A 22,928-nucleotide genomic window follows, 5' to 3' on the forward strand; every position below is an offset into this window, starting at 1 on the left:
GGTGTATTACATCCCCTCCACCCATTTTCATGGGGGGATATACCCCCCTTCCCCCAGGATCGCCGCCCATGGGTTTTAATATTTGTACACCAATAAATTAACTGTGTCTGAATTTTCGAAAATTTCTGACCAACATTCTTTATCACACTTCCCTCTACTCGTGCAATTTTGACCGGTCTGTTAGGGGTTGAAGAAGGTTTTTCTATATTGGTTGTCCGTAGATGAAATTTTGTGCAACATTATGGGTATGTTTTGAAGTGAGTTTATTCACGAGAAATGTGAATTTTCAAATTCTGAACAAGTAATGGGCTTGGAACCTTGAAAAGTGAGCCTGACGGATATTGTGGGCCACGACGTTGAATCACCTATAAAAAGCAATGATCCACAGGACATGAGATGAGGTCGAACATGATTTGTGACTGGTGACAATCTTCAAAAAGGTTATGGATGGATAAAACACTATCGGGAAATACTTGCAAGGTTCTCAGGCAAAAGTGTACATCTGGTTGGTCATTTCAAGCCCGAGAGGTGCCATTTCCGGTGTTCTGGGTGGTATCAAAACCAGGAATTTTCTTGTACGCTGCGCGCCAACCGATGGTGGCGCTCCGCTTAGTAATTCGCGCCCCCCGGGTTAGAAAATCTTGGATACGCCCCTGGTTAGGATAATACTGCTTAAAGTTTCTTCCTTTGTTTTGAGATGTGACAGACTCGAGTTTTGCGAACATATTGTTTCACTAATCAGTTATTTCTACAAATTAACAGTAGACAGAGATTAGTTCACCAGTATATAGGCATAGGAGATAAAGCTACACACACAACCAGCTGCTTTAAGCTAAAATAGAAAATGCTCTGATCAGGAGCATCAATCCGAATTGAGAGATGGGTGGGGGGGGGGGGGCATAAATAGGAAACATGAATAAACCGCAAAGCCTTTTTGGGTGGGGTTCAGGGGCGAATCCCCGCCAGTGGTCCAGGAGTCGGACTCTACAAATCTTCAGGTTTACTTCTGTTTAGTGCCTGAATTGATTTGTCATTCATAAATATATTTAATAAAAGTCACATTTGACAAGATTAGCCTTGAATTAAAAAGACTTATCTATTTCACCTCCTGATGTAACTTATGGCATTAATCATGATTATTCAGATTTAAACTTAAACCCAAAAGGAAACATCTAAACTTTGAACACAAGGTTATCTAGTTATCCAGACATATACAACATGCACACATATGGTATTATAAATACATTTGAAAAGCACTATTTGGAATTTAGGCACATTCACTTCATCGGAAACAACAAATCATAAAAATAAAGATAAACATCAGGGCCGTAGCCTGGGTAGAATTCCTAGCAGCAGTTAAGGAACATCGAGAAAGAATGTATCGTCCAAATGTTACATAGCGATGCTTTGATGTGCGGATATACGGTACCAGGCGCTTTCTCAAGAAATTTGAGTGGGTTGGTCATTTCCAAAAAGGGACCGTCATGACACTATCTAAGGACCTACTGTGGGTAGGGGAGGGGGAATGAGCTGAGTGAGTGGACCGTGTATTCTTAGTAAAACATTGTGGCACTAATATAGGGGATAACAGTGAAACATACGTAATAAGTATATTTGTGAACCGTAGTTTCACGTAAGACTGCTACACTGTTCATGCAGGTTAAATCTTTGGAGCTCTCTACCTTTATTTTTATTATAATCCCACTCTGCCCCAGCCAGCCCCCCCCCCTCCCTCTGAAAAACCACCAGAAACAGTAGTCGCATCAGAGATCGTGCATATACGTGATGAGCAGTTAAAGTAAACCTTATGTTACTTGACCGCCATTCCTACACTACGTGCCTAGAATCTCAGAGTTTGCACACTACAGACTAATTAAATCAGAAGAAATGATATGAACATTTATCGTAGGCCTACTTTCATTTAGAAAGTGTAAATCTCAAAGGGCAGCTACCCATGCGCAGGCTACGGCCCTGAATACTAAACTACTGCGTGTAAAGATCAATGCACTGACCCTGTTAGGAAAGATAAAAAAAATACCGTTTATAACCATCGTCCCCTCCATCCCCCAAACCCCTTCCATCTCCTCAACCCCCTCTATCTCCCCAACCCCACCATATCTCTCAAACCCCTCCATCTCCCCAACCCCCTCCATCTCCTCAACCCCTCCATCTCCCTCAAACCCCTCCTACCCCACAAGACCCCTCCATCCCCACCTCATTCATCTCCCCAACCCCTTCCATCTCCCTCACACCCCTCCATCCCCCACCCTCTCCAACTCCCCAACCCCTCCATCCCCACCCTCTCCAACCCGCTCCATCTCCCTCACACCCCTCCATCCCCCCACCCTCTCCAACTCCCTAACCCGCTCCATCAAACCCCTCCATCTCCCTCACACCCCTCCATCCCCCACCCTCTCTAACTCCCCAACCCGCTCCATCTCCCTCACACCCCTCCACCCCCCACCCTCTCCAACTCCCCAACCCCTCCCTCAAACCCCTCCATCCCAACCCTCTCCAACTCCCCAACCCGCTCCATCTCCCTTACACCCCTCCATTCACCACCTTCTCCAACTCCCCAACCCTCTCAATCTCCCTCACACCCCTCCATCCCCCACCCTCTCCAACGCCCTAACCCGCTCCATCTCCATCAAACCCCTTCATCTCCCCTCCATCCCCCACCCTCTCCAACTCCCCAACATCTCCCTCAAACCCCTCCATCTCTCTCCATCCCCACCCTCTCCAACTCCCCAACCCGCTACATCTCCCTCACACCCCTCCATCCCTCACCCTCTCCCCAACCCCTCCCTCAAACCCCTCCATCTCCCTACATCCCCACCCTCTCAAACCCCTCCCTCAAACCCCTCCATCTCCCTCCATCCCCACCCTCTCCAACTCCCCAACCCGCTCCATCTCCCTCACATCCCTCCATCCCCCACCCTCTCAAACTCCCCAACCCCTCCCTCAAACCCCTCCATCCCCACCCTCTCCAACTCCCCAACCCGCTCCATCTCCCTCACACCCCTCCATCCCCCACCCTCTCAAACTCCCCAACCCCTCCCTCAAACCCCTCCATCCCCCACCTTCTCCAAATCCCCAACCCGCTCCATCTCCCTCACACCCCTCCATCCCCAACCCTCTCCAACTCCCCAACCCTCTCAATCTCCCTCACACCCCTCCATCCCCCACCCTCTCCAACGCCCTAACCCGCTCCATCTCCATCAAACCCATTCATCTCCCCTCCATCCCCACCCTCTCCAACTCCCCAACCCCTCCATCTCCCTCCATCCCCACCCTCTCCAACTTCCCAACCCGCTCCATCTCCCTCACACCCCTCCATTCCCCACCCTCTCCAACTCCCCAACCCCCTCCATCAAACCCCTACATCTCCATCAAACCCCTCCATCTCCCTCAAACCCCTCCATCCCCACCCTCTCCAACTCCCCAACCCGCTCCATGTCCCTCACACCACTCCATCCCCCACCCTCTCCAACTCCCCAACCCCTCCCTCAAACCCCTCCATCTCCCTCCATCCCCACCCTCTCCAACTCCCCAACCCGCTCCATCCCCCTCACACCCCTTCATTCCCCACCCTCTCCAACTCCCCAACCCCTCCATCCCCCACCCTCTCCAACTCCCCAACCCCTCCATCCCCACCCTCTCCAACTCCCCAACCCGCTCCATCTCCCTCACACCCCTCCATTCCCCACCCTCTCCAACTCCCCAACCCCCTCCATCAAACCCCTCCATCTCCATCAAACCCATCCATCTCCATCACACCCCTCCATCCCCCACCCTCTCTAACTCCCCAACCCGCTCCATCTCCCTCACACCCCTCCACCCCCCACCCTCTCCAACTCCCCAACCCCTCCCTCAAACCCCTCCATCCCAACCCTCTCCAACTCCCCAACCCGCTCCATGTCCCTTACACCCCTCCATTCACCACCTTCTCCAACTCCCCAACCCTCTCAATCTCCCTCACACCCCTCCATCCCCCACCCTCTCCAACGCCCTAACCCGCTCCATCTCCATCAAACCCCTTCATCTCCCCTCCATCCCCCACCCTCTCCAACTCCCCAACATCTCCCTCAAACCCCTCCATCTCTCTCCATCCCCACCCTCTCCAACTCCCCAACCCGCTACATCTCCCTCACACCCCTCCATCCCTCACCCTCTCCCCAACCCCTCCCTCAAACCCCTCCATCTCCCTACATCCCCACCCTCTCAAACCCCTCCCTCAAACCCCTCCATCTCCCTCCATCCCCACCCTCTCCAACTCCCCAACCCGCTCCATCTCCCTCACATCCCTCCATCCCCCACCCTCTCAAACTCCCCAACCCCTCCCTCAAACCCCTCCATCCCCACCCTCTCCAACTCCCCAACCCGCTCCATCTCCCTCACACCCCTCCATCCCCCACCCTCTCAAACTCCCCAACCCCTCCCTCAAACCCCTCCATCCCCCACCTTCTCCAAATCCCCAACCCGCTCCATCTCCCTCACACCCCTCCATCCCCAACCCTCTCCAACTCCCCAACCCTCTCAATCTCCCTCACACCCCTCCATCCCCCACCCTCTCCAACGCCCTAACCCGCTCCATCTCCATCAAACCCATTCATCTCCCCTCCATCCCCACCCTCTCCAACTCCCCAACCCCTCCATCTCCCTCCATCCCCACCCTCTCCAACTTCCCAACCCGCTCCATCTCCCTCACACCCCTCCATTCCCCACCCTCTCCAACTCCCCAACCCCCTCCATCAAACCCCTACATCTCCATCAAACCCCTCCATCTCCCTCAAACCCCTCCATCCCCACCCTCTCCAACTCCCCAACCCGCTCCATGTCCCTCACACCACTCCATCCCCCACCCTCTCCAACTCCCCAACCCCTCCCTCAAACCCCTCCATCTCCCTCCATCCCCACCCTCTCCAACTCCCCAACCCGCTCCATCCCCCTCACACCCCTTCATTCCCCACCCTCTCCAACTCCCCAACCCCTCCATCCCCCACCCTCTCCAACTCCCCAACCCCTCCATCCCCACCCTCTCCAACTCCCCAACCCGCTCCATCTCCCTCACACCCCTCCATTCCCCACCCTCTCCAACTCCCCAACCCCCTCCATCAAACCCCTCCATCTCCATCAAACCCCTCCATCTCCCTCAAACCCCTCCATCCCCACCCTCTCCAACTCCCCAACCCGCTCCATCTCCCTCACACCACTCCATCCCCCACCCTCTCCAACTCCCCAACCCCTCCCTCAAACCCCTCCATCTCCAACCCGCTCCATCTCCCTCACACCCCTCCATTCCCCACCCTCTCCAACTCCCCAACCCGCTCCATCTCCCTCACACCCCTCCATCCCCCAACCTCTCCAACTTCCCAACCCCTCCCTCAAACCCCTCCATCTCCCTCCATCCCCACCCTCTCCAACTCCCCAACCCGCTCCATTCTCCCTCACACCCCGCCATTCCCCACCCTCTCCAACTCCCCAACCCGCTCCATCTCCCTCACACCACTCCATCCCCCACCCTCTCCAACTCCCCAACCCCTCCCTCAAACCCCTCCATCTCCCTCCATCCCCACCATCTCCAACCCGCTCCATCTCCCTCACACCCCTCCATCCCACCTTCTCCAACTCCCCAACCCGCTCCATCTCCCTCACACCCCTCCATCCCCCAACCTCTCCAACTTCCCAACCCCTCCCTCAAACCCCTCCATCTCCCTCCATCCCCACCCTCTCCAACTCCCCAACCCGCTCCATCTCCCTCACACCACTCCATCCCCCACCCTCTCCAACTCCCCAACCCCTCCCTCAAACCCCTCCATCTCCCTCCATCCCCACCATCTCCAACCCGCTCCATCTCCCTCACACCCCTCCATCCCACCTTCTCCAACTCCCCAACCCGCTCCATCTCCCTCACACCCCTCCATCCCCCAACCTCTCCAACTTCCCAACCCCTCCCTCAAACCCCTCCATCTCCTCCATCCCCACCATCTCCAACTCCCCAACCCGCTCCATCTCCCTCACACCCCTCCATTCCCCACCCTCTCCAACTCCCCAACCCCTCCATCTCCATCAAACCCCTACATCTCCATCAAACCTCTCCATCTCCCTGAAACCCCTCCATCCCCACCCTCTCCATCTCCCCTCTCTTTCTCCACTCCTCTAACAATTTATAATATTATACATAAAGTATAATTATACAAGTATAAATGAACAACGGAAAACTTTCTGGGAATAATAAACAAGAAAAGAGGAATTAAAGTTCAACAGTAAACACAATAATCAGCATCTCATGAATAATCATCAACCATATACATAAACATGAGAGGGTTTTATTACATCATTAGCCTTAACTAACCATCATTGGAATTCATTACATTCTTATTAATTAGGTGTAACATTACCTTTCAAGCTAATGCTCGGTCCACATAGAGGCGAACATGAATTATGAATGGTTGGGCCTACATCATGGACAGAAGCGAAGTATACAGTCTCTGGCCTTATATACGATATAAAAGTATCTTAATATATTTATCACTCAGCAGCTTGAGGAAGTATTGTTTATAACACAACCGCCATTCTTTCTATTTATTACGACGACCAACATTGTATAACAGCAGTATTGACAGAATAATAAATATAACCATATATAGTAAACCAAGAAACATGAGGGTGGAATGTGACCAGAAAAGAACATAGAACAGAATAAACAGATACATAGAATATATAATAATATATGTAGGGTTAACAGAAATAAATGGCTAAGATTCAATGCATAAGAATTCTCTTAAGTTTGTAAAGTGATGCCGGTCTGGTGTATGGCAAGCATCAGAGAGCTTCAGTTACAATAATATTTAAGGAATGTTTCACAAGAGTAATATTGTGGATTGGACAGCAACTGAACAGGTTCTGCTACTCCTCTCTCTCTCGACACTGAAAACATAACATAAATTAATGTTAAAACATGGCAAAACAATATTGTTGACTGACCACAGCTTACTTTAAGTTGTGGACAGCAATTAGAATCCTTAGATAGACATATGGCAACATATATTTATTTATTAGAAATGGTAGCAAATTTAAAGCCATTGGTATCCGATGACTGTCAAATTGCTGGCTACACTACACAATGTTTCTCACATATGAACTCACTATATGTATAACACAGTTCTATGTAACTGATTGATTTCAACAAGAGTATTTCATTTTAGAAATATGGAATTCAGCATTCATCAGTTTAGTCCTCAGTACCCAACAAACTGTGACTGTCTATGTACCTGCATGGTAACTCAACATGCTGATAATAAGTTTGGGTTGATATGCTACAGCATGCCAGATAATCTTGGGAGTATCCCACAGGTGACAATGCACATATAAATTCAACGACTTTATAGTTTCTTAATTTCAAACACATCCCTGGGAGGGCGTTGTGGTCAAGTGGTTAAGGCAGTGGATTGATCTAAGGATTACAGGTTCGAGCCCTGGCCAGATCATTGCGTTGTGTCCTTGGGCAAGGTGCTTTATCTCCATTGCCTCTCTTCACCCAGGTGTATAAATGGGGACTTGTAAATATAGTTGTGTGCGCCAGTTTGTGGCTGCACCCTATGGGGAGTCCCCCCGAGGACATGAGATTGTGGTGCCTAAGGAGAGATTGATTGAATTGTCCACACTTTGGTGTGTAGGTGTGACAACTTACCAATGACCAGGGTCAAGTTGTAAAAGTCGTTTGAAAGGGCCTCGGCCCTGTACAAGACTGTAAAACTAATAATAATCATAATCAGACCAAGATACATACTACAAAAAAACTTACCTTGCCTGGCATTTGGGCAATCTTTATTTTCTACAGAAGTTGGAGTTTTCTGATGAACTGTTAATTTAGGTATCTATCAGTAGCTGTCTCCACTTTACAGAAATCTTCCATGCACCACTGCATACTACACAATAGTAGTTGTGTTTAGTCAAGTTTGTTAGCTCTACACAATTAAACAAGTGGAATCTTAAAAATGTCATTTGATGTTATTTATAGAGCTAATTAGGCAATCTGTCTTCATCTATGTCCTGTAGATTTGATCAATGGTATCCAACACAGCCCATTACCATTTCACAAACTGACTGTTAAGAAATTATTATGTAAAGTCTCACCAGACTCACAGCCACAAAGGAAGTTATGTCATCAGTGATGTGTCCCAGCTTGACTTTTTCTTTCACTTTCTTGGAGGAAATGTACAGAAGAAACTGTATCACCTGGAAGTTAAAGAGAAAATACACAATAATTCAACTTTCCATTCACTAGATTTATCAAGGAGAAAATTCAAGGTCTGTGATAATTTTTGTAACATACATCAACATCTTCCCTTGTGTCTTATAGAGCTGTAACCTTTTTAGGAATATGTTTACATCTGATGTAAGCAATTACAACACTTGTAGTGGTGACTGATCAACTCCATGTTACCTCCCAAGAATTGTGTAGCCAACCCCCCCCCCCCCCCGCCCCGATAAATAACATCTTTTGACAATTGCTGGAAATTTTCTACCAGCTTTGTGAGCTATCTTTTATAGTATTGCAACAGAAAATAAATGTAGAAAACACATCTGCTGGAGTTTGCTGGAATTATCTCTTAAATGGCCAGTATTATAACTAAAGTGCAAATAATGTACATCTTAAACAGAACACATTAAGAGAATCCTTCAACACTGTTGACCAATGGCTAAGAATTGAATTCTGAATTACTTTGGTTTTTACTCTGAGGACATGCATAGGGTCCAGAAGGTTCATGCATGTTTTGTATTACTGACTGACAACAACATATCCACACATTACAGTAAACCCACTAAAGATTTCCATTTGTAATCCCTTAGTATATAGCTCATGGACAAATGACATAAAACCTAAATTATCTTCAGATTTAAATTTCACATCAATTTTATTGGGTTTTAGATCTACAGAGAGGGGGAAGGGTAGGAAAGGTTAGGATGGAAACAGAGATTTTTATGGTTCCTGTTAGTCAATCTACATGGTTCTAACTTAGTGTGGGTATGGTTCTAACTTAGTGTGTGTATGGGTCTCACTTTGTGTGCAGTGACTCTATTTAATTGTTAGGGCACATGCACTTATGAATTAAATTGATTGTTTATGAGCCTGCCATACATTTTACTGCCTATTATTTGCGGAAATTACAGTAGGCTGACGATACAGAGGAGTCTGGCTGCGCTGTTAAGACTGATTACTACCCTTACCTGCCACCCAACACTATGACACACTGATAAATTAGAAGGGATCAAGTCATCTGAATATTTTGTTCCTTCATTTATGATGGCTACACAAAACAAAGAAATGGACCCAGTATACTAAACACATACACCTCTTTGTGTACTTTTACACAATGGTAAGCAATACAATGTATGACATGTATTGCCTAATATATGGTGTATGTATGTTAGACTGAAGCCATTATTTTCTTCCCTAGGCCCTTAGGGAGTTTGTTGATCAAGCAAGATTCAAAACATTTACTGTTCCAACAGGATTAGGCAGTAACAAAGTCACTTCCTACTTCAGAATCAAATCTAATTATAACTACAACCCAGCTTACCAGTCCTGCTATAGTCTAAGTATACACTAATCATTACCATCAGCATATTGTAAACCATTCTGTGCAAGATCCACATCATGTGACCCCCAAAGATTGTCTCAAGAAAGATTAATCCACATTTACCTAATCAGGAGATATAGACAAAGACAATAAGAAACATATCAGAACTAGATGTTTAATGCAAACGATAAAATCCCTTGTTTCTGAGTTTGCCTTTTTAATATTTACTCAACAGTTATTCCATTGCTCACAGATACACAAGCTTATGCTAAAATGACTCAATAATTGCAGGTTCATTCATTTTATTGCAAGGCGCTTTATTTTAAAGTTGAATAATTTTTGGAAATTTATCCATAAAGAAAACAAAAGGCAAAATTTGGTAACATGTTTGCAATCCTATGGATAAGACTATTAATTGGTCAGCACACTTTCTAATTAGATACTTTTAACGTTTTTTGGTGCAGCAGGCCAATGAAGTTGTTCATCTTTGTATGAACACCAAATTTCTAATTCTATTACTTTGAAGTCAAGCAAAGTTAGGCCTAATTACTGGTCTAGATTGCTTTTTTCAAACTATCTGTATACCAGTGTGAAGCAGAGGCTGCTCTATTACATAAATGTTAGTGTTTTTGCTTTCACAACTTTCCCAGTAACTTCATTTCCAATTTTGCCAATATACAGCAACATGATGCACCCCTCCCCCTCCCTACCCAAACACACTGTTATAACAGAATTACTGAATTACACAATAACTTTAAGAACAGAAAAATCATACAAATGCATTAAAGATTACAGATGACATAACATGCTAAGTGATTGTCATATTGTGTTGTATGATCTTCTGTGATAGAATCATAAACTGTTGCTTGTCATAGTGCAATAGTCAATACCTAGCATTATTCATGGCATATTTAATATGATGGGATAGGTGGAACTTGTCATAAATTACATAATATCCACTCAACCTGGAGGCTGTGATAATTGAAAGCCTTCATTAGCATTATATGCTCACACAGTGACAGGAATGAAAGTGCTGCATCATGAAAAAATGGATGCTAATGACCATTAAAAATTGGTCAGATTTGAGAGATTAGAGATGTACTTGGCATCAGAATTTCATCCTCTTGAAACCTACAATTATGATACAATTTGTAGAGATGATGCTACAATTAGAGAAATACTGAACAAAAGAGGTCTCACAGAATCCCTGAGTCTAAGACACAAACTTTAGCAGTATTCTAACTAGATTGTTTATATGTTATGTCTTGTTTTAACAGTGATTTGAATTGAAGGGAGTTGGGGGGGGGGGTGCTGGATGATAGACTTTCCGGTGGGGAAATTTCCCTTGAGGGATCATCTGATACGTCATGGAGTAAAAATATTAAAATACCACTTTCATTTTCATGGAGGAGGGGAGGAGGGGGCAGGGGTGGGTGGGTAAGAATCAGTTGGTGGACCATACAATCATTACCCTGCTCATGTTAACTGTACACATTTCTTCCAAGAGCTGTAATCCGGATATGGTAAAGCCCTAAAAAGGCTGGTCTCAGGACTGAATAATTCCAGTTTACCTGATGATGAGAAAAAAAAACTGCATTTGGTGATCAATTATAATGTTATTATTCAGGTAAATTTTCATCATCGGGTCTGCAAGTAGCAGCATTCTACCATGTAGCATTGTCAAACACAGAACACAGCTGATATAAACATATGGTATGCAGCAAAATGCTACTGCAGTTTCAAAATAAATCACTCAGTTATAATTATAATAACAATGTAAAGAAACTAATGCAACCAGAATACAAATATATACTGTAGACTGTACAAGATGAGTTCAAGGTCTCATAATGCTTCCCAAAGTGTGTATACAGCTCACCTACAGTAATACCAAGCTAATTGAAATATAAAGAAACATTAACTTAAAATTGAGACAAGCATGGAATCTTCAATACAAACTTTAGGCAATAACACTGGACTGTCTATAGGTTGATGAATTTGTAGGATTTCTGAAATGATGACATTGTACTCTAATTGATTGAGTTAAAGTACATATTTTTCTATCTGCAGACTTTGACATATATACTGTTATTTCATAACATGTTGTTCGGTGCAGTCCTGTTGTGAGAGGGTGAGGGTTGGGTGGAGGCTACAGTTGTACGTCAGCTAAGTGCCCAGTGAAATATGTGATAAAGATTGATATACTTTAAACTTTGGATAAACAAAGACTTAAAAAAAGTGGATCTGGTGACACAACTGTGCATTTAACTGTGCCTGGCTCTCAATGTCACTGGTTTTGTGTACACCTTACTTGAATAATGCTTCTTTAGCCTTACAAGATGTGATTGTGAATCTAAGAACTGGTGTGTGACAGTTTATCAGTAGTTTGGAGAAAAATATCAAAGAAGTAAATTAGATACAAACCCAACCATAATCTTCAGCTGATATGAAAGACACCTTTGAGATGAATACCAAAGGTGGAGGTGATTTGCATTTTACTGTCCAATTACATTTCAAATCATATTTCCAATATATATGTAAGCAAATGCTTAAAACAGTCATCTCTACTGTACTACAGTAAATAAACATCATAACAAACAAAGTACATTAAAGTTCAAGATTATATCCATAGTTGTGTGACCTTTGTGTGACCTACCTAAATTAATCAAGGTTTCTTGTTTTTGTTTGATGGAGTGTTCATTACAAATACCTCTAACTCAAAGCTCAGCGATACAGACTGAGTTGACTTCTTTAATGTTTCTACAGCATTATGAAATATCTAAAATGGTATTTCAAGTTTTTGGTTTTAATCTGAAGAAAATAAATATCTAAACAGAAGACTTATTTGTGGGTAACCCAAACTACTGTACTTTCATACAAACCAACAAGTTGTCTTCCAGTCTTACCACTCTGGGATTGTCAGGAGTTCTAGAGGCCTTTATTCATTTGAGTCTGGGAGGCAATTTTATTTCAGTTTGACATATTGTAAAATGTACCAGAGGGTGTTTAGGCAGTTAATTGTGTAATGGCAAGCTCATTACAACCATACCAAGTACTGGATTAATCCAGCAAGAATCCAATCATGTTATTGTCCTTACTAGGGATTAATTCTGTCAGTTGTATTTTGAGTGGATCAGTTAAAACTTTATATAAAATTCTTTTAGTGAGAGTGAATGGAGATTAAAGAGTATTCCTTGATCTGCGAGGCTATTCAAAAAGTCTACCTCACATATTTGAAACATTATCATTACTGTTCTACACTTACCATTAATGTGATTACCATCACAAGGAGGAAATATCAGCTGATGAACCATTCATCGTCTTTGTCAGCACAGTATGAACACTTCCATCAAAAACTGGTAACTACAGGTGGAATAGGTGATCCTCTAATAGCTGGCTTCATAATTAACCTAATGAAGAGAAAAGAAAGTGATGTGAATGAGATTTAAGTCCTAATTATAGGAGAAATTGAGAATGTCAGTAAGAAAAAGATGTGTGTATGTCTCTGGCCTGTATACATGGACATTCAGCGAAAAAATCCAGAGGTAGGAAAGTACACTTCAGTTGCCAGTAACCAGGTATTAAGTGTAAAAACAATGAACCAGTTAACCATCAAACTTGAACCGGATTGTCCGTTGTTAGTGGAAGTGGCATATAAAGGTGTGGTGCAGTGATATAAATGAGCTCCCAAAGGAGAGTCCAACCTCACACGAACCCAACCATGCATGGTTTTGGCTTGACTGAGAAATATGTGAGATTTCGCACCTCTCTTTCCTATTGAGGACAAAATCTCTTTTGAATTTCCACTCATAAGGAGATAATAATATCTAAGTTAGTGTGTAGATGTGGTGGATGGGTGTTTTATATTATTTTTCTTCATTTAATGGCACCAGGCCCCTGGAGACTGCATTGCCTACACTGACTTAGTTACACCACTCTCTGGGGGTCTCTTTCTATAATTTTTGATCACCAAAGGTTTATAAAGTACCCTGTTCAGCTGGTCAATAGCCATACAATATGGCCAGTTCTACAAATTTGGCAGATGAAGACACTTGTAACCTTAAAATATTGAGTTAAGAAAGTTTTGAGATGATGAAGTTAAAATTTTGACTAATGAGGTAATACAAAAATGTCAGAATTTTGACTTTTAAGTCATATCTTGAGATAAGTCAAAATGTTAATATTTGGGACACTTATTTAGTTTTCCTATGTCCCTATTAAGCCACTGTACCAAGTTGGTGAAGTTAGATCAGTTTGAGACCAATTAGATTTTTTTAAAACCAACTGCAGTGTCTGGCAAAGCAATGTTTAAAAATTAAACAAGCACAAGTGACAATTATGTATTCACAGCTACATATATACTCAGATTAGTAGGAAGTATTTCCAATTGTGTTTTCTGTTTATAGTGGCTGGACTTACAAGGGTACTGCAAAGCTCTCCAAATCTTCAGTATTTTCACATAGTTTCTGGAATCTGCTAGCAATTTTGAGCACTTGAGGACATGTCAGTAATAGAAATACTTAATCTGATTTTACTCTGTGGAATATATATATCTGAGCCCTAGCTGGGTGCGTCAGAAGAACTCTGTAACATCTCTGAGACTTCTTGTCCTCTTGTATTGAGTTCAAAGTGCATTCAAATACATGTTAGAGAAAAAAAATGTAATTTCTATGAAGTAAATCTAAGCCCTGGTGGGAGTCCCTGTGGACTTTAGCTGCGACATTTTCACTTTTCAGATATTTAATTTTCTCTGATAGTGATTTTGCAGCCCTAGTGGAGCCCATGGGGGGGGGGGCAAGTGCTCACCACCCAAGTGGATGCTTGTATATGATTGAATGCCCTCTAAATGTGTTTATTTTAAACAGTATTTAGCTCTCAAATATGCAAGGAAGACATGTTATCATGACATGATATTGATCAAGGGTTGCAGGGGAATTTAAATTCCTTAACTATGATTGCTAGCCAACAGTTTGGTGAATCAAGTCACAACAAACCAGATTTACTTCATTCTTACCATTCCTATGGAACTCTGTGCATCAAGAAGTGTAGGATACTGAAGAAGCTTGATAGGTTCATAGGTCCTAATCTCCTCTATCCGGTACAGTCTCTGTCTTCATATTCACCAGAGGGTTTCTTCCTACGGTTGGATTATTACATCATGGAGCTGTTCGAGTCACAGTGACTTCTAAATCAAAAGTGAAACACTAACATGAAATCATTTTAGTTATTCAAAAATTTCAGAAGACATCAGACACAAAAGGATACTAACAACAACAAAAAAAACCCTGGTAGCAGTTCCACTTTGATCCAATCATTGATCTTTTTAATTTATTGATTATTCAGTATTAAAGTGTTTGGTTTCTAAAGCTTTTTGAACGTTCTTAGGAATTTTTGCATTCAGATAGCAATGTGACACTACAGCAGTCTTTGTGGGCAATCAACTTTACATGATAGCTGTAAAAGACCCATACACTTTTAGTAAGTAAATTATGTAAAAGTGAAATTTGATTTGTGATATTGAAGCTGAAGATACGTCAATAGGAAATGAGCATTACCAGCACAAAGCCTGGATATTCTGGATATGTTCCAATAATGGGTTGTCTTGGGCCAGTAAGGGTGGGTAAAGCACTGCAGTATTATGGGTGACACAAACTACAATAATGTTTGCATATGATATGGAATATTGAATCTCAATCTCTGGAAAACCTTGCATTTCATTTGACCTTTACTCACTGACAGGTTAGCACTTAAACCCACAACATCCCAGGAGAGGAAACAATTTCAGAGTACTTTAAGTTTGTGACTAAAACCTTTCAGACAGTTGGATGATCTCGCAAGTGTCGAACACTTCTTTAATAAACTAATATGATCGAAGTATTCTGAGGGAGGAAACCCTCCCCTTCAACTTTTCACCATCTAACACTAGCAGGCTAGCATCACCATATTTCAGCTATTCCTACATTGTGCTGGGCATAGGTCACGCTTTATGCTGGCATTGCGGACTATTGAATACATTAACTAAAACCATTGGACTAGGCCTAAGTTAGGCTGCACTTTTCTTATATGACTAGAGACGACCTAAGCCATAACTTCAACGTTATGATGTCCCTGTCCTTGTAGGTACATAGCCTAACAATATGAAAGGAACACAAGACATACGTGGGATTTCTTCTTTGACAATTGCAATATACTCCGTCTGTTTCTTTCAGTATCACCATCTGAAATATATTGCAATATCTTCATATTAGTAAGCCAGTACTGTAGCTTCGGGGAATCACGTTAAACAAACAGAGAAGTACAACCATACAACCGTTCTTCAAACGCTGCTTTACACTGTGTCGTTGGTTTGTTTAGATTCTGAAGATGAGACTTGTTCAAGTCGTTTCCATTGGCTACGAGGGAAATTCCCCTCTTTTTCAGATAAATGATCAATTTTCTAGCTGATATTATAGCTAGAGTATTTACAAGATAATAGCAAATTCATTAGATCTAAAAGTGAGAACTTCGACTACATGCTGCAAAACGGTAATTCATCATTTGCACCTCGATAATTTTCTGGTAATATTGCTTTCATAGAATACTGTACAGCCGCTTGAAGTGTATACGTGTTATGGGTCGTAGCGTATAGGTCTTATGGAAAAGATAAAAAAAAAAACTTAGTTATTACACTGCAACTCACCAAATTACAATTTGGACGGCCTCTTGACTATTCACAACAGATCTTCCGAAGTCCAAACATAAAAAGGGGTCCGGCACAAAATATATAATGAAAACGCAATATGCAAATCATGAAAACAAATATGATGGTAAAGCACAGCTACAGGTGTACACCCTTCCCTGCCCCCCCCCCCGACTTAACAAAAACATATTCATAGGCAAAACTGCATGGTGTCTGGAGCCAAGCTGGTTGTCTAATTATGCCTCGGAGTGCACCAATTAACATAAATTTTCAAAACAATTTCAGGGGACGGGGCTACTGAGATTTGCCTTCAACAAGCCAACAACTCTGGCATTTCCATAGCAGTGTCAGTTGGGAGATCCCCCCCCCCCCTTGAAATCCTATACTAAATATGGGGGTCGAGAAGGGGTCCCGTTCCCCTAGTCCTGCGAACCGATTTCAAGTAGTAGATAACATATATATATACATCTGCTAATAAAATGTGATGCATGGCTACATGTAGGTAACATGCTATAATGTGTACCTCTTTGTAAGGCATCATTGTATATAGGAATAATAAATGGTTGGGCAACATGCCCATCCAATAGTAATTTACGGAATAACTGGACGGGCAAGACTATATTTTCTGATTTTGTATGTAATTATACAATAGTGATTTTAACATCGCGGTCAGTTCAGTTTTTAAACTTCACACTAGTATGTTTTAGCACAACCTTAAATTTAGACAGATATTATAGTCTAACTACGCCCCAGAATTGTTTCAATCGGAGGACCAACAATCCCATACATGGAATTGCATTCAACGACTCCACAGCAACACCATCAAAACTTTCGCCACCTATAGTCTGACCATAAATGTTCATTCCCCTTCCTAAATTGATCGGGTGAATTTTTGAATGTGAACCCACGTTACAGGGTACTAGACCGTACAGGAGAGTCGATCCGTTTTCAGGATTGGAGAGGCAAAGTTATCGCTTATGCACTTAATCAGAAATATACACAAATTAGCCACAAGATGTACCTCCTCCTTAATGTTCACATGCTTCCCCATATCTATGTAGACATGTGACAAATCACTTGATTGGCGTAGGAAGGGATCAAAAAATGAATGGGTTGGGGAAGTGGTCGGGAGGCATCGTAATTAAGCAAACAATACATATTTTGTAATTATTGTGAGCCACATGGAACACTGAAAAATTTCAAAATTTGCATATCAAAATTTTAATTATTTTTTTGCAAAGTTTTGAATATTTCTGGGAATTTCAACCCTTTTTCAAAATTGAAACCCTTTTCTTGAAAATCAAATTTGTCTTAAAATTGCAATCTGTAATATAACCGAAATTCTCAACATCAAACTAATTTTTCTAAAATTTAAAACCTCTTCGATTGATTTCGACCTGTTTAATTCCCTTCATGTAACATGTCGATTTCGTTTTGTTTTAAATTGAAACTATAAAATGTTGACTTCTCAACTAAAAATATTAGCGTTTTATCTCAAACTTGTACGATTCTCTCGAAATTGCCATTGCATTTTCTCGAAATCAAGATTTCTTTCTTATACAAATTTCAACTATTTTATCTCAAAAAATAAACTTTTCTTGATGAGGATGGTGGTAATAAGTAAAAAGAGAGAAAAGGGGGCTACATGAATTGACTATTACAATTATTGGTGAAATGTCGACATAGTATTTTGATTTGAGCAATTACGAGGTACGTGAAAGACAAAACATCGTTTGATTGCCTTACACTCTCTTTGCTGGTGCAAAGATTTAGCTGCATAATCCAGCACTGACATGGAGTGGAATTAATTACAATGGTGGTTGGGTGGAGAGGGATGAAAAATAGTGGTGTAGTTACATTTATTCCAATAATTTCATGATGATCAAGTGATTATTTGTAAAAACAAAAATTTAACTTGACACAGACACGTTTTGTCTGCACGATGTGTCTGCAAGATGTGTATGACTGAACAAGGGTGTTCAATTTATGTTATTCCATGTAGGTTTTAATATTCATTAAACATGTACTCCTTCAAATCATTTGAAACAGACGGTATTCAAACTGTTGTGTTAATTGTATGATTATGCATCCACTCGCAGGTAATAAGGTGGGTGAATGAGTACATAAAATGCTTTTTTGCCCAAATTTTAACCGGTGGTGCGGGGGGGGGGGTGCACGGGGACTAACACCCTACCGCTTAGGGAGAAATGTCAATGATAGCTTGATCTACTTGATATAGGTTGTGTTGTATTACATACTTCCTCGACCCCTTCCTTAATACATACCCAATCGACGTCAGTTTATAAACTGTCTGTTTTCACCGGGTATGTATAACGTTACGTCTCTCGTACATATATTTCTATTGGCGCCAAAATGTCTGTTACAAATTTCAAACATCACCCGCGAACAGCTGGAAAACACCTGTATATGCTATTGAATACCTGTTCACCTCTAGTATCTCTCACTGACAACGAATGTGTTAGTGTTACATTAGTGGAGCTGCAGAGTACGTATTATATTCGTGGCAGTTGTTTGTTACCATTGACTTGTTGCGTGGTTATTAAGATGGAATATTTAACGGAGAGGAACCACTGTTAATATAGTTAATACAGTGATCATTGATCAGAGAGATGATTTGACGGTATGGTATAGAGGCTATAGGCTAGGATGTGTACAAAAGGCCAGGCCAAACTTAGGCTATAGGCTAGAGTAGTAATAAAGTTAGGCTACAGTATGTTAGAAATCTCACACATCACCTGCGAAAAACTAGAATTATACTTTTAACGAGAGGACATGCTTAGCAAATCTGACTTATAAATAATAGAGATCTTAGCCTAGTTGTTGACTGAATATCAGAAAAGTCCAAGTTAAAACATATTTTAACTCTAAAGGAATTGAATAATATACAATCGAGACACTGATTTTTCTTTAGGGATCTAAAATTAAGCGAAGATAAGACCAACGATTAACATTCTAGGTGAGCTGATTCCTATCCTTTACTTCGAAAACAATTACTTCATTCTAGCTAACAAAAAGCATCCATAGACAAACTGTAGAAACTTTGTGATCCCTTCAAAAATTTTAAATCACAGAAAATGGTTCAACTCAGTTTTAATCGTACATAACATAGGCGTGAATACAAGTCAATCTATAACATTCCACAATTATTATTGTAATCACCTAACTTATTAAATCTACCAGGTCGGACGTTTGAGCCACTTGTGTGAGAAACCTGCAGCTTTTTACCGAGCAGGCTAACTGAAATAATGTTATTTAATAACTGATTATTAGTTGAAAGACCATACTCTTGTCAATATACCTGACACTTTATGTGAATTATAGCTTTGTTAAATACTGTATAGGGCCTAGAGCTTTGAGCCTCTATAAAAGGGCTTTCCAATTTAAGTCTTATAATAAGTAAATGAAATACATAGTTATTAAAAAGAAATCTCTCGTCCATGTCTTTCCAGCAGCAACTAGATCGTGGTGTTCTACTCACAGCTGGTTTGCCTTAATTTTGCCCACTTAATTATAAAAACTGTACGTCATTTCCAAGCCAACAGACTTATGGCCACATGATATTTAAAAAGTAAAATGGTTTTGAAATTGAAAGTGCGCCACTTATTTTACCCTGCTGCAACACTCAATAGCAGAAGTTCGCCAGAGCCGTAGCTCTAACATTAAATGTTCCGCTAACTGTTCACACCCGATGAACTCCATAGTAACATAATATATTTCAATGAAGACCCAATCAACCCGATTAAACTTAAAAGTAATAATTAATTAGTATAATTAAACCCTCAAGGATATGAAGTGTTTTCAGATAACAATATTATTCGTTAAAAAATGTAAAAAGCGAATGGTACTATTTAATTGGAAGAAACGATAAAGTTAAGAAAGTTAAGATCATAAGCATTACCCAGTTATTTACTGTATCTACAAACACACTACAAATACAAAGAACAAAGCTACATTTCGAGATAAAAATCCACTAGAAGTTATGTCACACTCAAACCGTAACTTAGGAATGAATTTAATAACAAAACACCGATGGACATCATCATTTATACAAATCGTATTAGAAATAATTATTATTTAAGCAGAATAGTCGGATTTGGATCAACAATTACATAATTTGTATAATTAAATTTGAGTTTAAGCCTCGTCAACCTTCTCTCTTGAAACTTGAATTTGATCTACCGTACGTCTGCTTCTCTAAATTGCATTTTATTATAAGAAACAACCTATTGATTTAAATTTAATTCCTCCAAATCTCCTTAAACTTATTTAAAAAAAACCTGGTATTAGTTAGAGTAGAAGTTTCCTTTTCATGATTCCTATAACATTAAATTACATTTTCCTTCTGAAAGTTCTAAATAAAAATACAAATAAATTTGATCAATATTTTTCTTCAAAAGATAGATAATCTCAATTATTATTTACCCAATCCTTATAAAATTCTCAACCCGTTATTGACATTTGTTTCCTATTAACTAATAAATAAAAATATGTAGCCTCCCTTTCCTATTTTATTAAACCTTACTAGCTATAAAAACTTTTATGAATAATTTAATTTCAAAACAATAAAACTAACCCTTTAATCCTACATTACCACTTTATTTTTCTCTAATCTAATCTAATTATTCCTGTTTATATTTGTCTCCCCTTAAAATCAATCCCATATTTCCGTTCCATCAATTTATTTCTTATTACAAATAAACACGACCTAAATGTCTTTGTTTATCACTTTACTTTCCTTTATTTTCATTTCGTTATTTTTATTATTTATAATATCATAATAATTATTTTAATCCTAACCAAATCCAATCTATTTATCTCTATCTACTCTATTATCAGTAACTCTATTCTTTCATTCTAGATTCCTATCTCCTGTGTGTATCTAGGCCTCTGCTCTCCTAGAGTTGATGAGTCTGGTCTGAACCTTATCCTTGAGTCTGGTCTCTCTCTCTCTATCCTGAGTTCTCTCCAGGAGCTGAATATCTATGACAGCAACAGGAGACTAACTAATGAAGAGTTTGCGGCCATCTTGTCTTACTCCTCACAGTGTACAAGCTTGAAGGAGCTGACGTAAGTATTCCGGTGTAGATGTTAGAATCATCATAACAGTTAAACAGGGAATTAATTTAATTAATAAAAGTTGTCGATATTAAACTAACAATAAAGAATATAAAGTCTGTTGTATTTTAATGTCAAGGATTGGATTTATTTAGTTTAGTTGAATTTTTTTAAATAATTAGGTCATCGTTAAAGGAATTCTGTAGAATATTATGACAAATAAAACAAAATATAATGGATTAATAGGGAATATTTTAAGAGGGTGTTGGTAATAGAGGGGTAGGGGTGGGTGTCGGTTGTTTAAATGTTCTTTGTTTATGTTAATGTTAACATTTAACTAAATAGGTTTTAGAATTACAGGAATATTTATTCGGATAAAATAAGAGATATAGACAAAGAAATTGGATTTTAATAATTCTAGCGAGTGAAATTAATATTATAAAGTAAAGTTTTATAAAGAATAACTGTTAATTTTGACTGAAACCCCCGAAATAGTTGATTTTCAATTATGTACAATTAATTTAAGAAACAAAAGAGATTGAAAACCGTTATTAATATTAAAGTAGTAAAATAATTGCGATGAAAATAACAATAACTTTTAACTTTGTTGTTATAAACTACTCATAATTCTGATCAGATTATGACACTCTAGCAAAGCTGTAATGTATACAAATGAAGCAACCAATAAAACAGTTTTAGTTGTCGAAATTTAAAAAACAGTTACGCAAAATAAGTTAACAAATTGAAACAAAATAAAAATTAACTAGAAGGAAATAAATAATTGAAATTGAGTTAACTATATAGTTAAAAAAAACATTATTGCAATAAATATAATTAAAGGCAAATCTGTATCTTATAACTTCCAGAGGTTCAAATTTAATCAATTTAAAACTACATCAATTTCTTCTCTATAGTTTGAAATACAATGTTATACAAAATAAGTTAAATTAATATTCATGCTTATATTTTAACATAATTATGAACAATAATTAAAAATTTAACCAAGAGCTTTCAGCTTTGTATAATTCATAACTTTAAACAAAAACTGTTTAATAATTTAATATTCCTCGTATTAATGTTACTTCATACTTGATTCGATCATGACGTCCTTAGGTCGTCCTTTACAATGCAGTGTTAATTAATCCTCCCAGACCCCCCCCCACACCCCTAACCAACCCCTCCTCTCATTCCTCATCTTGCCCTGTTTGGTCTTACATATCAAACCTCGTAAAATTTTCTCCTTTCCGTCCTCACCATTCACAAAATAATCAGTGACAACTTCAACTTACATCTGACGTGTTACTAAAAAAATAATTCGCACCCGCCCCCCCCCCCCCCCCTTCCCCCTTTCTCTACCGCGCCTCACCCAAATCTCGAAAGAAAAGAGAAAACTATTTAGTAGTTACATAAATGAAATAAATAAGAAAAGAAAGCTGCTTTACATATGTTATAAGTGAACCACCGCCATTCCAGGAATAACTAACCGCCGGAAAAATATCACTGGAAATAATACATTTTGGTCTTGCTATAAAAATATATAACACATGTTTATTCTAGACTAATTACCTTACCCCAATCCCAGTGTGCTC

General features: G+C 40.3%; 1 protein-coding gene and 1 long non-coding RNA gene across 3 annotated transcripts in view; one reads left to right on the top strand and one right to left on the bottom strand.

Annotated features, from left to right (window-relative positions):
- The window catches only part of LOC139970184 (NLR family CARD domain-containing protein 4-like), a 43,795-nt gene extending 22,440 nt beyond the window's left edge, over positions 1–21,355 (top strand). The window contains exon 5 of the mRNA XM_071975823.1: positions 21,143–21,355. Within this exon, the coding sequence (XP_071831924.1) occupies positions 21,143–21,355 (213 nt within the window). The remainder of the gene's footprint in view (positions 1–21,142) is intronic.
- Positions 6,113–16,027, bottom strand: LOC139970101 (uncharacterized). Of its 2 annotated transcripts, none has more exons than XR_011793999.1 (7): positions 15,744–16,027; positions 14,599–14,766; positions 12,850–12,994; positions 11,059–11,158; positions 9,625–9,710; positions 8,140–8,241; positions 6,113–6,930 (listed from the first exon to the last, which is right to left on the bottom strand). It is a non-coding gene; the product is annotated as an uncharacterized lncRNA (long non-coding RNA). The 2 variants fall into 2 exon arrangements; XR_011793998.1 differs by having other exon boundaries at positions 14,599–14,769; positions 15,744–16,026.
- Positions 21,356–22,928: the final 1,573 nt, after the last annotated feature.

The sequence above is a fragment of the Apostichopus japonicus genome, chromosome 7 (genome assembly GCF_037975245.1).
Source record: "Apostichopus japonicus isolate 1M-3 chromosome 7, ASM3797524v1, whole genome shotgun sequence".
Lineage (NCBI taxonomy): Eukaryota > Metazoa > Echinodermata > Holothuroidea > Aspidochirotida > Stichopodidae > Apostichopus > Apostichopus japonicus.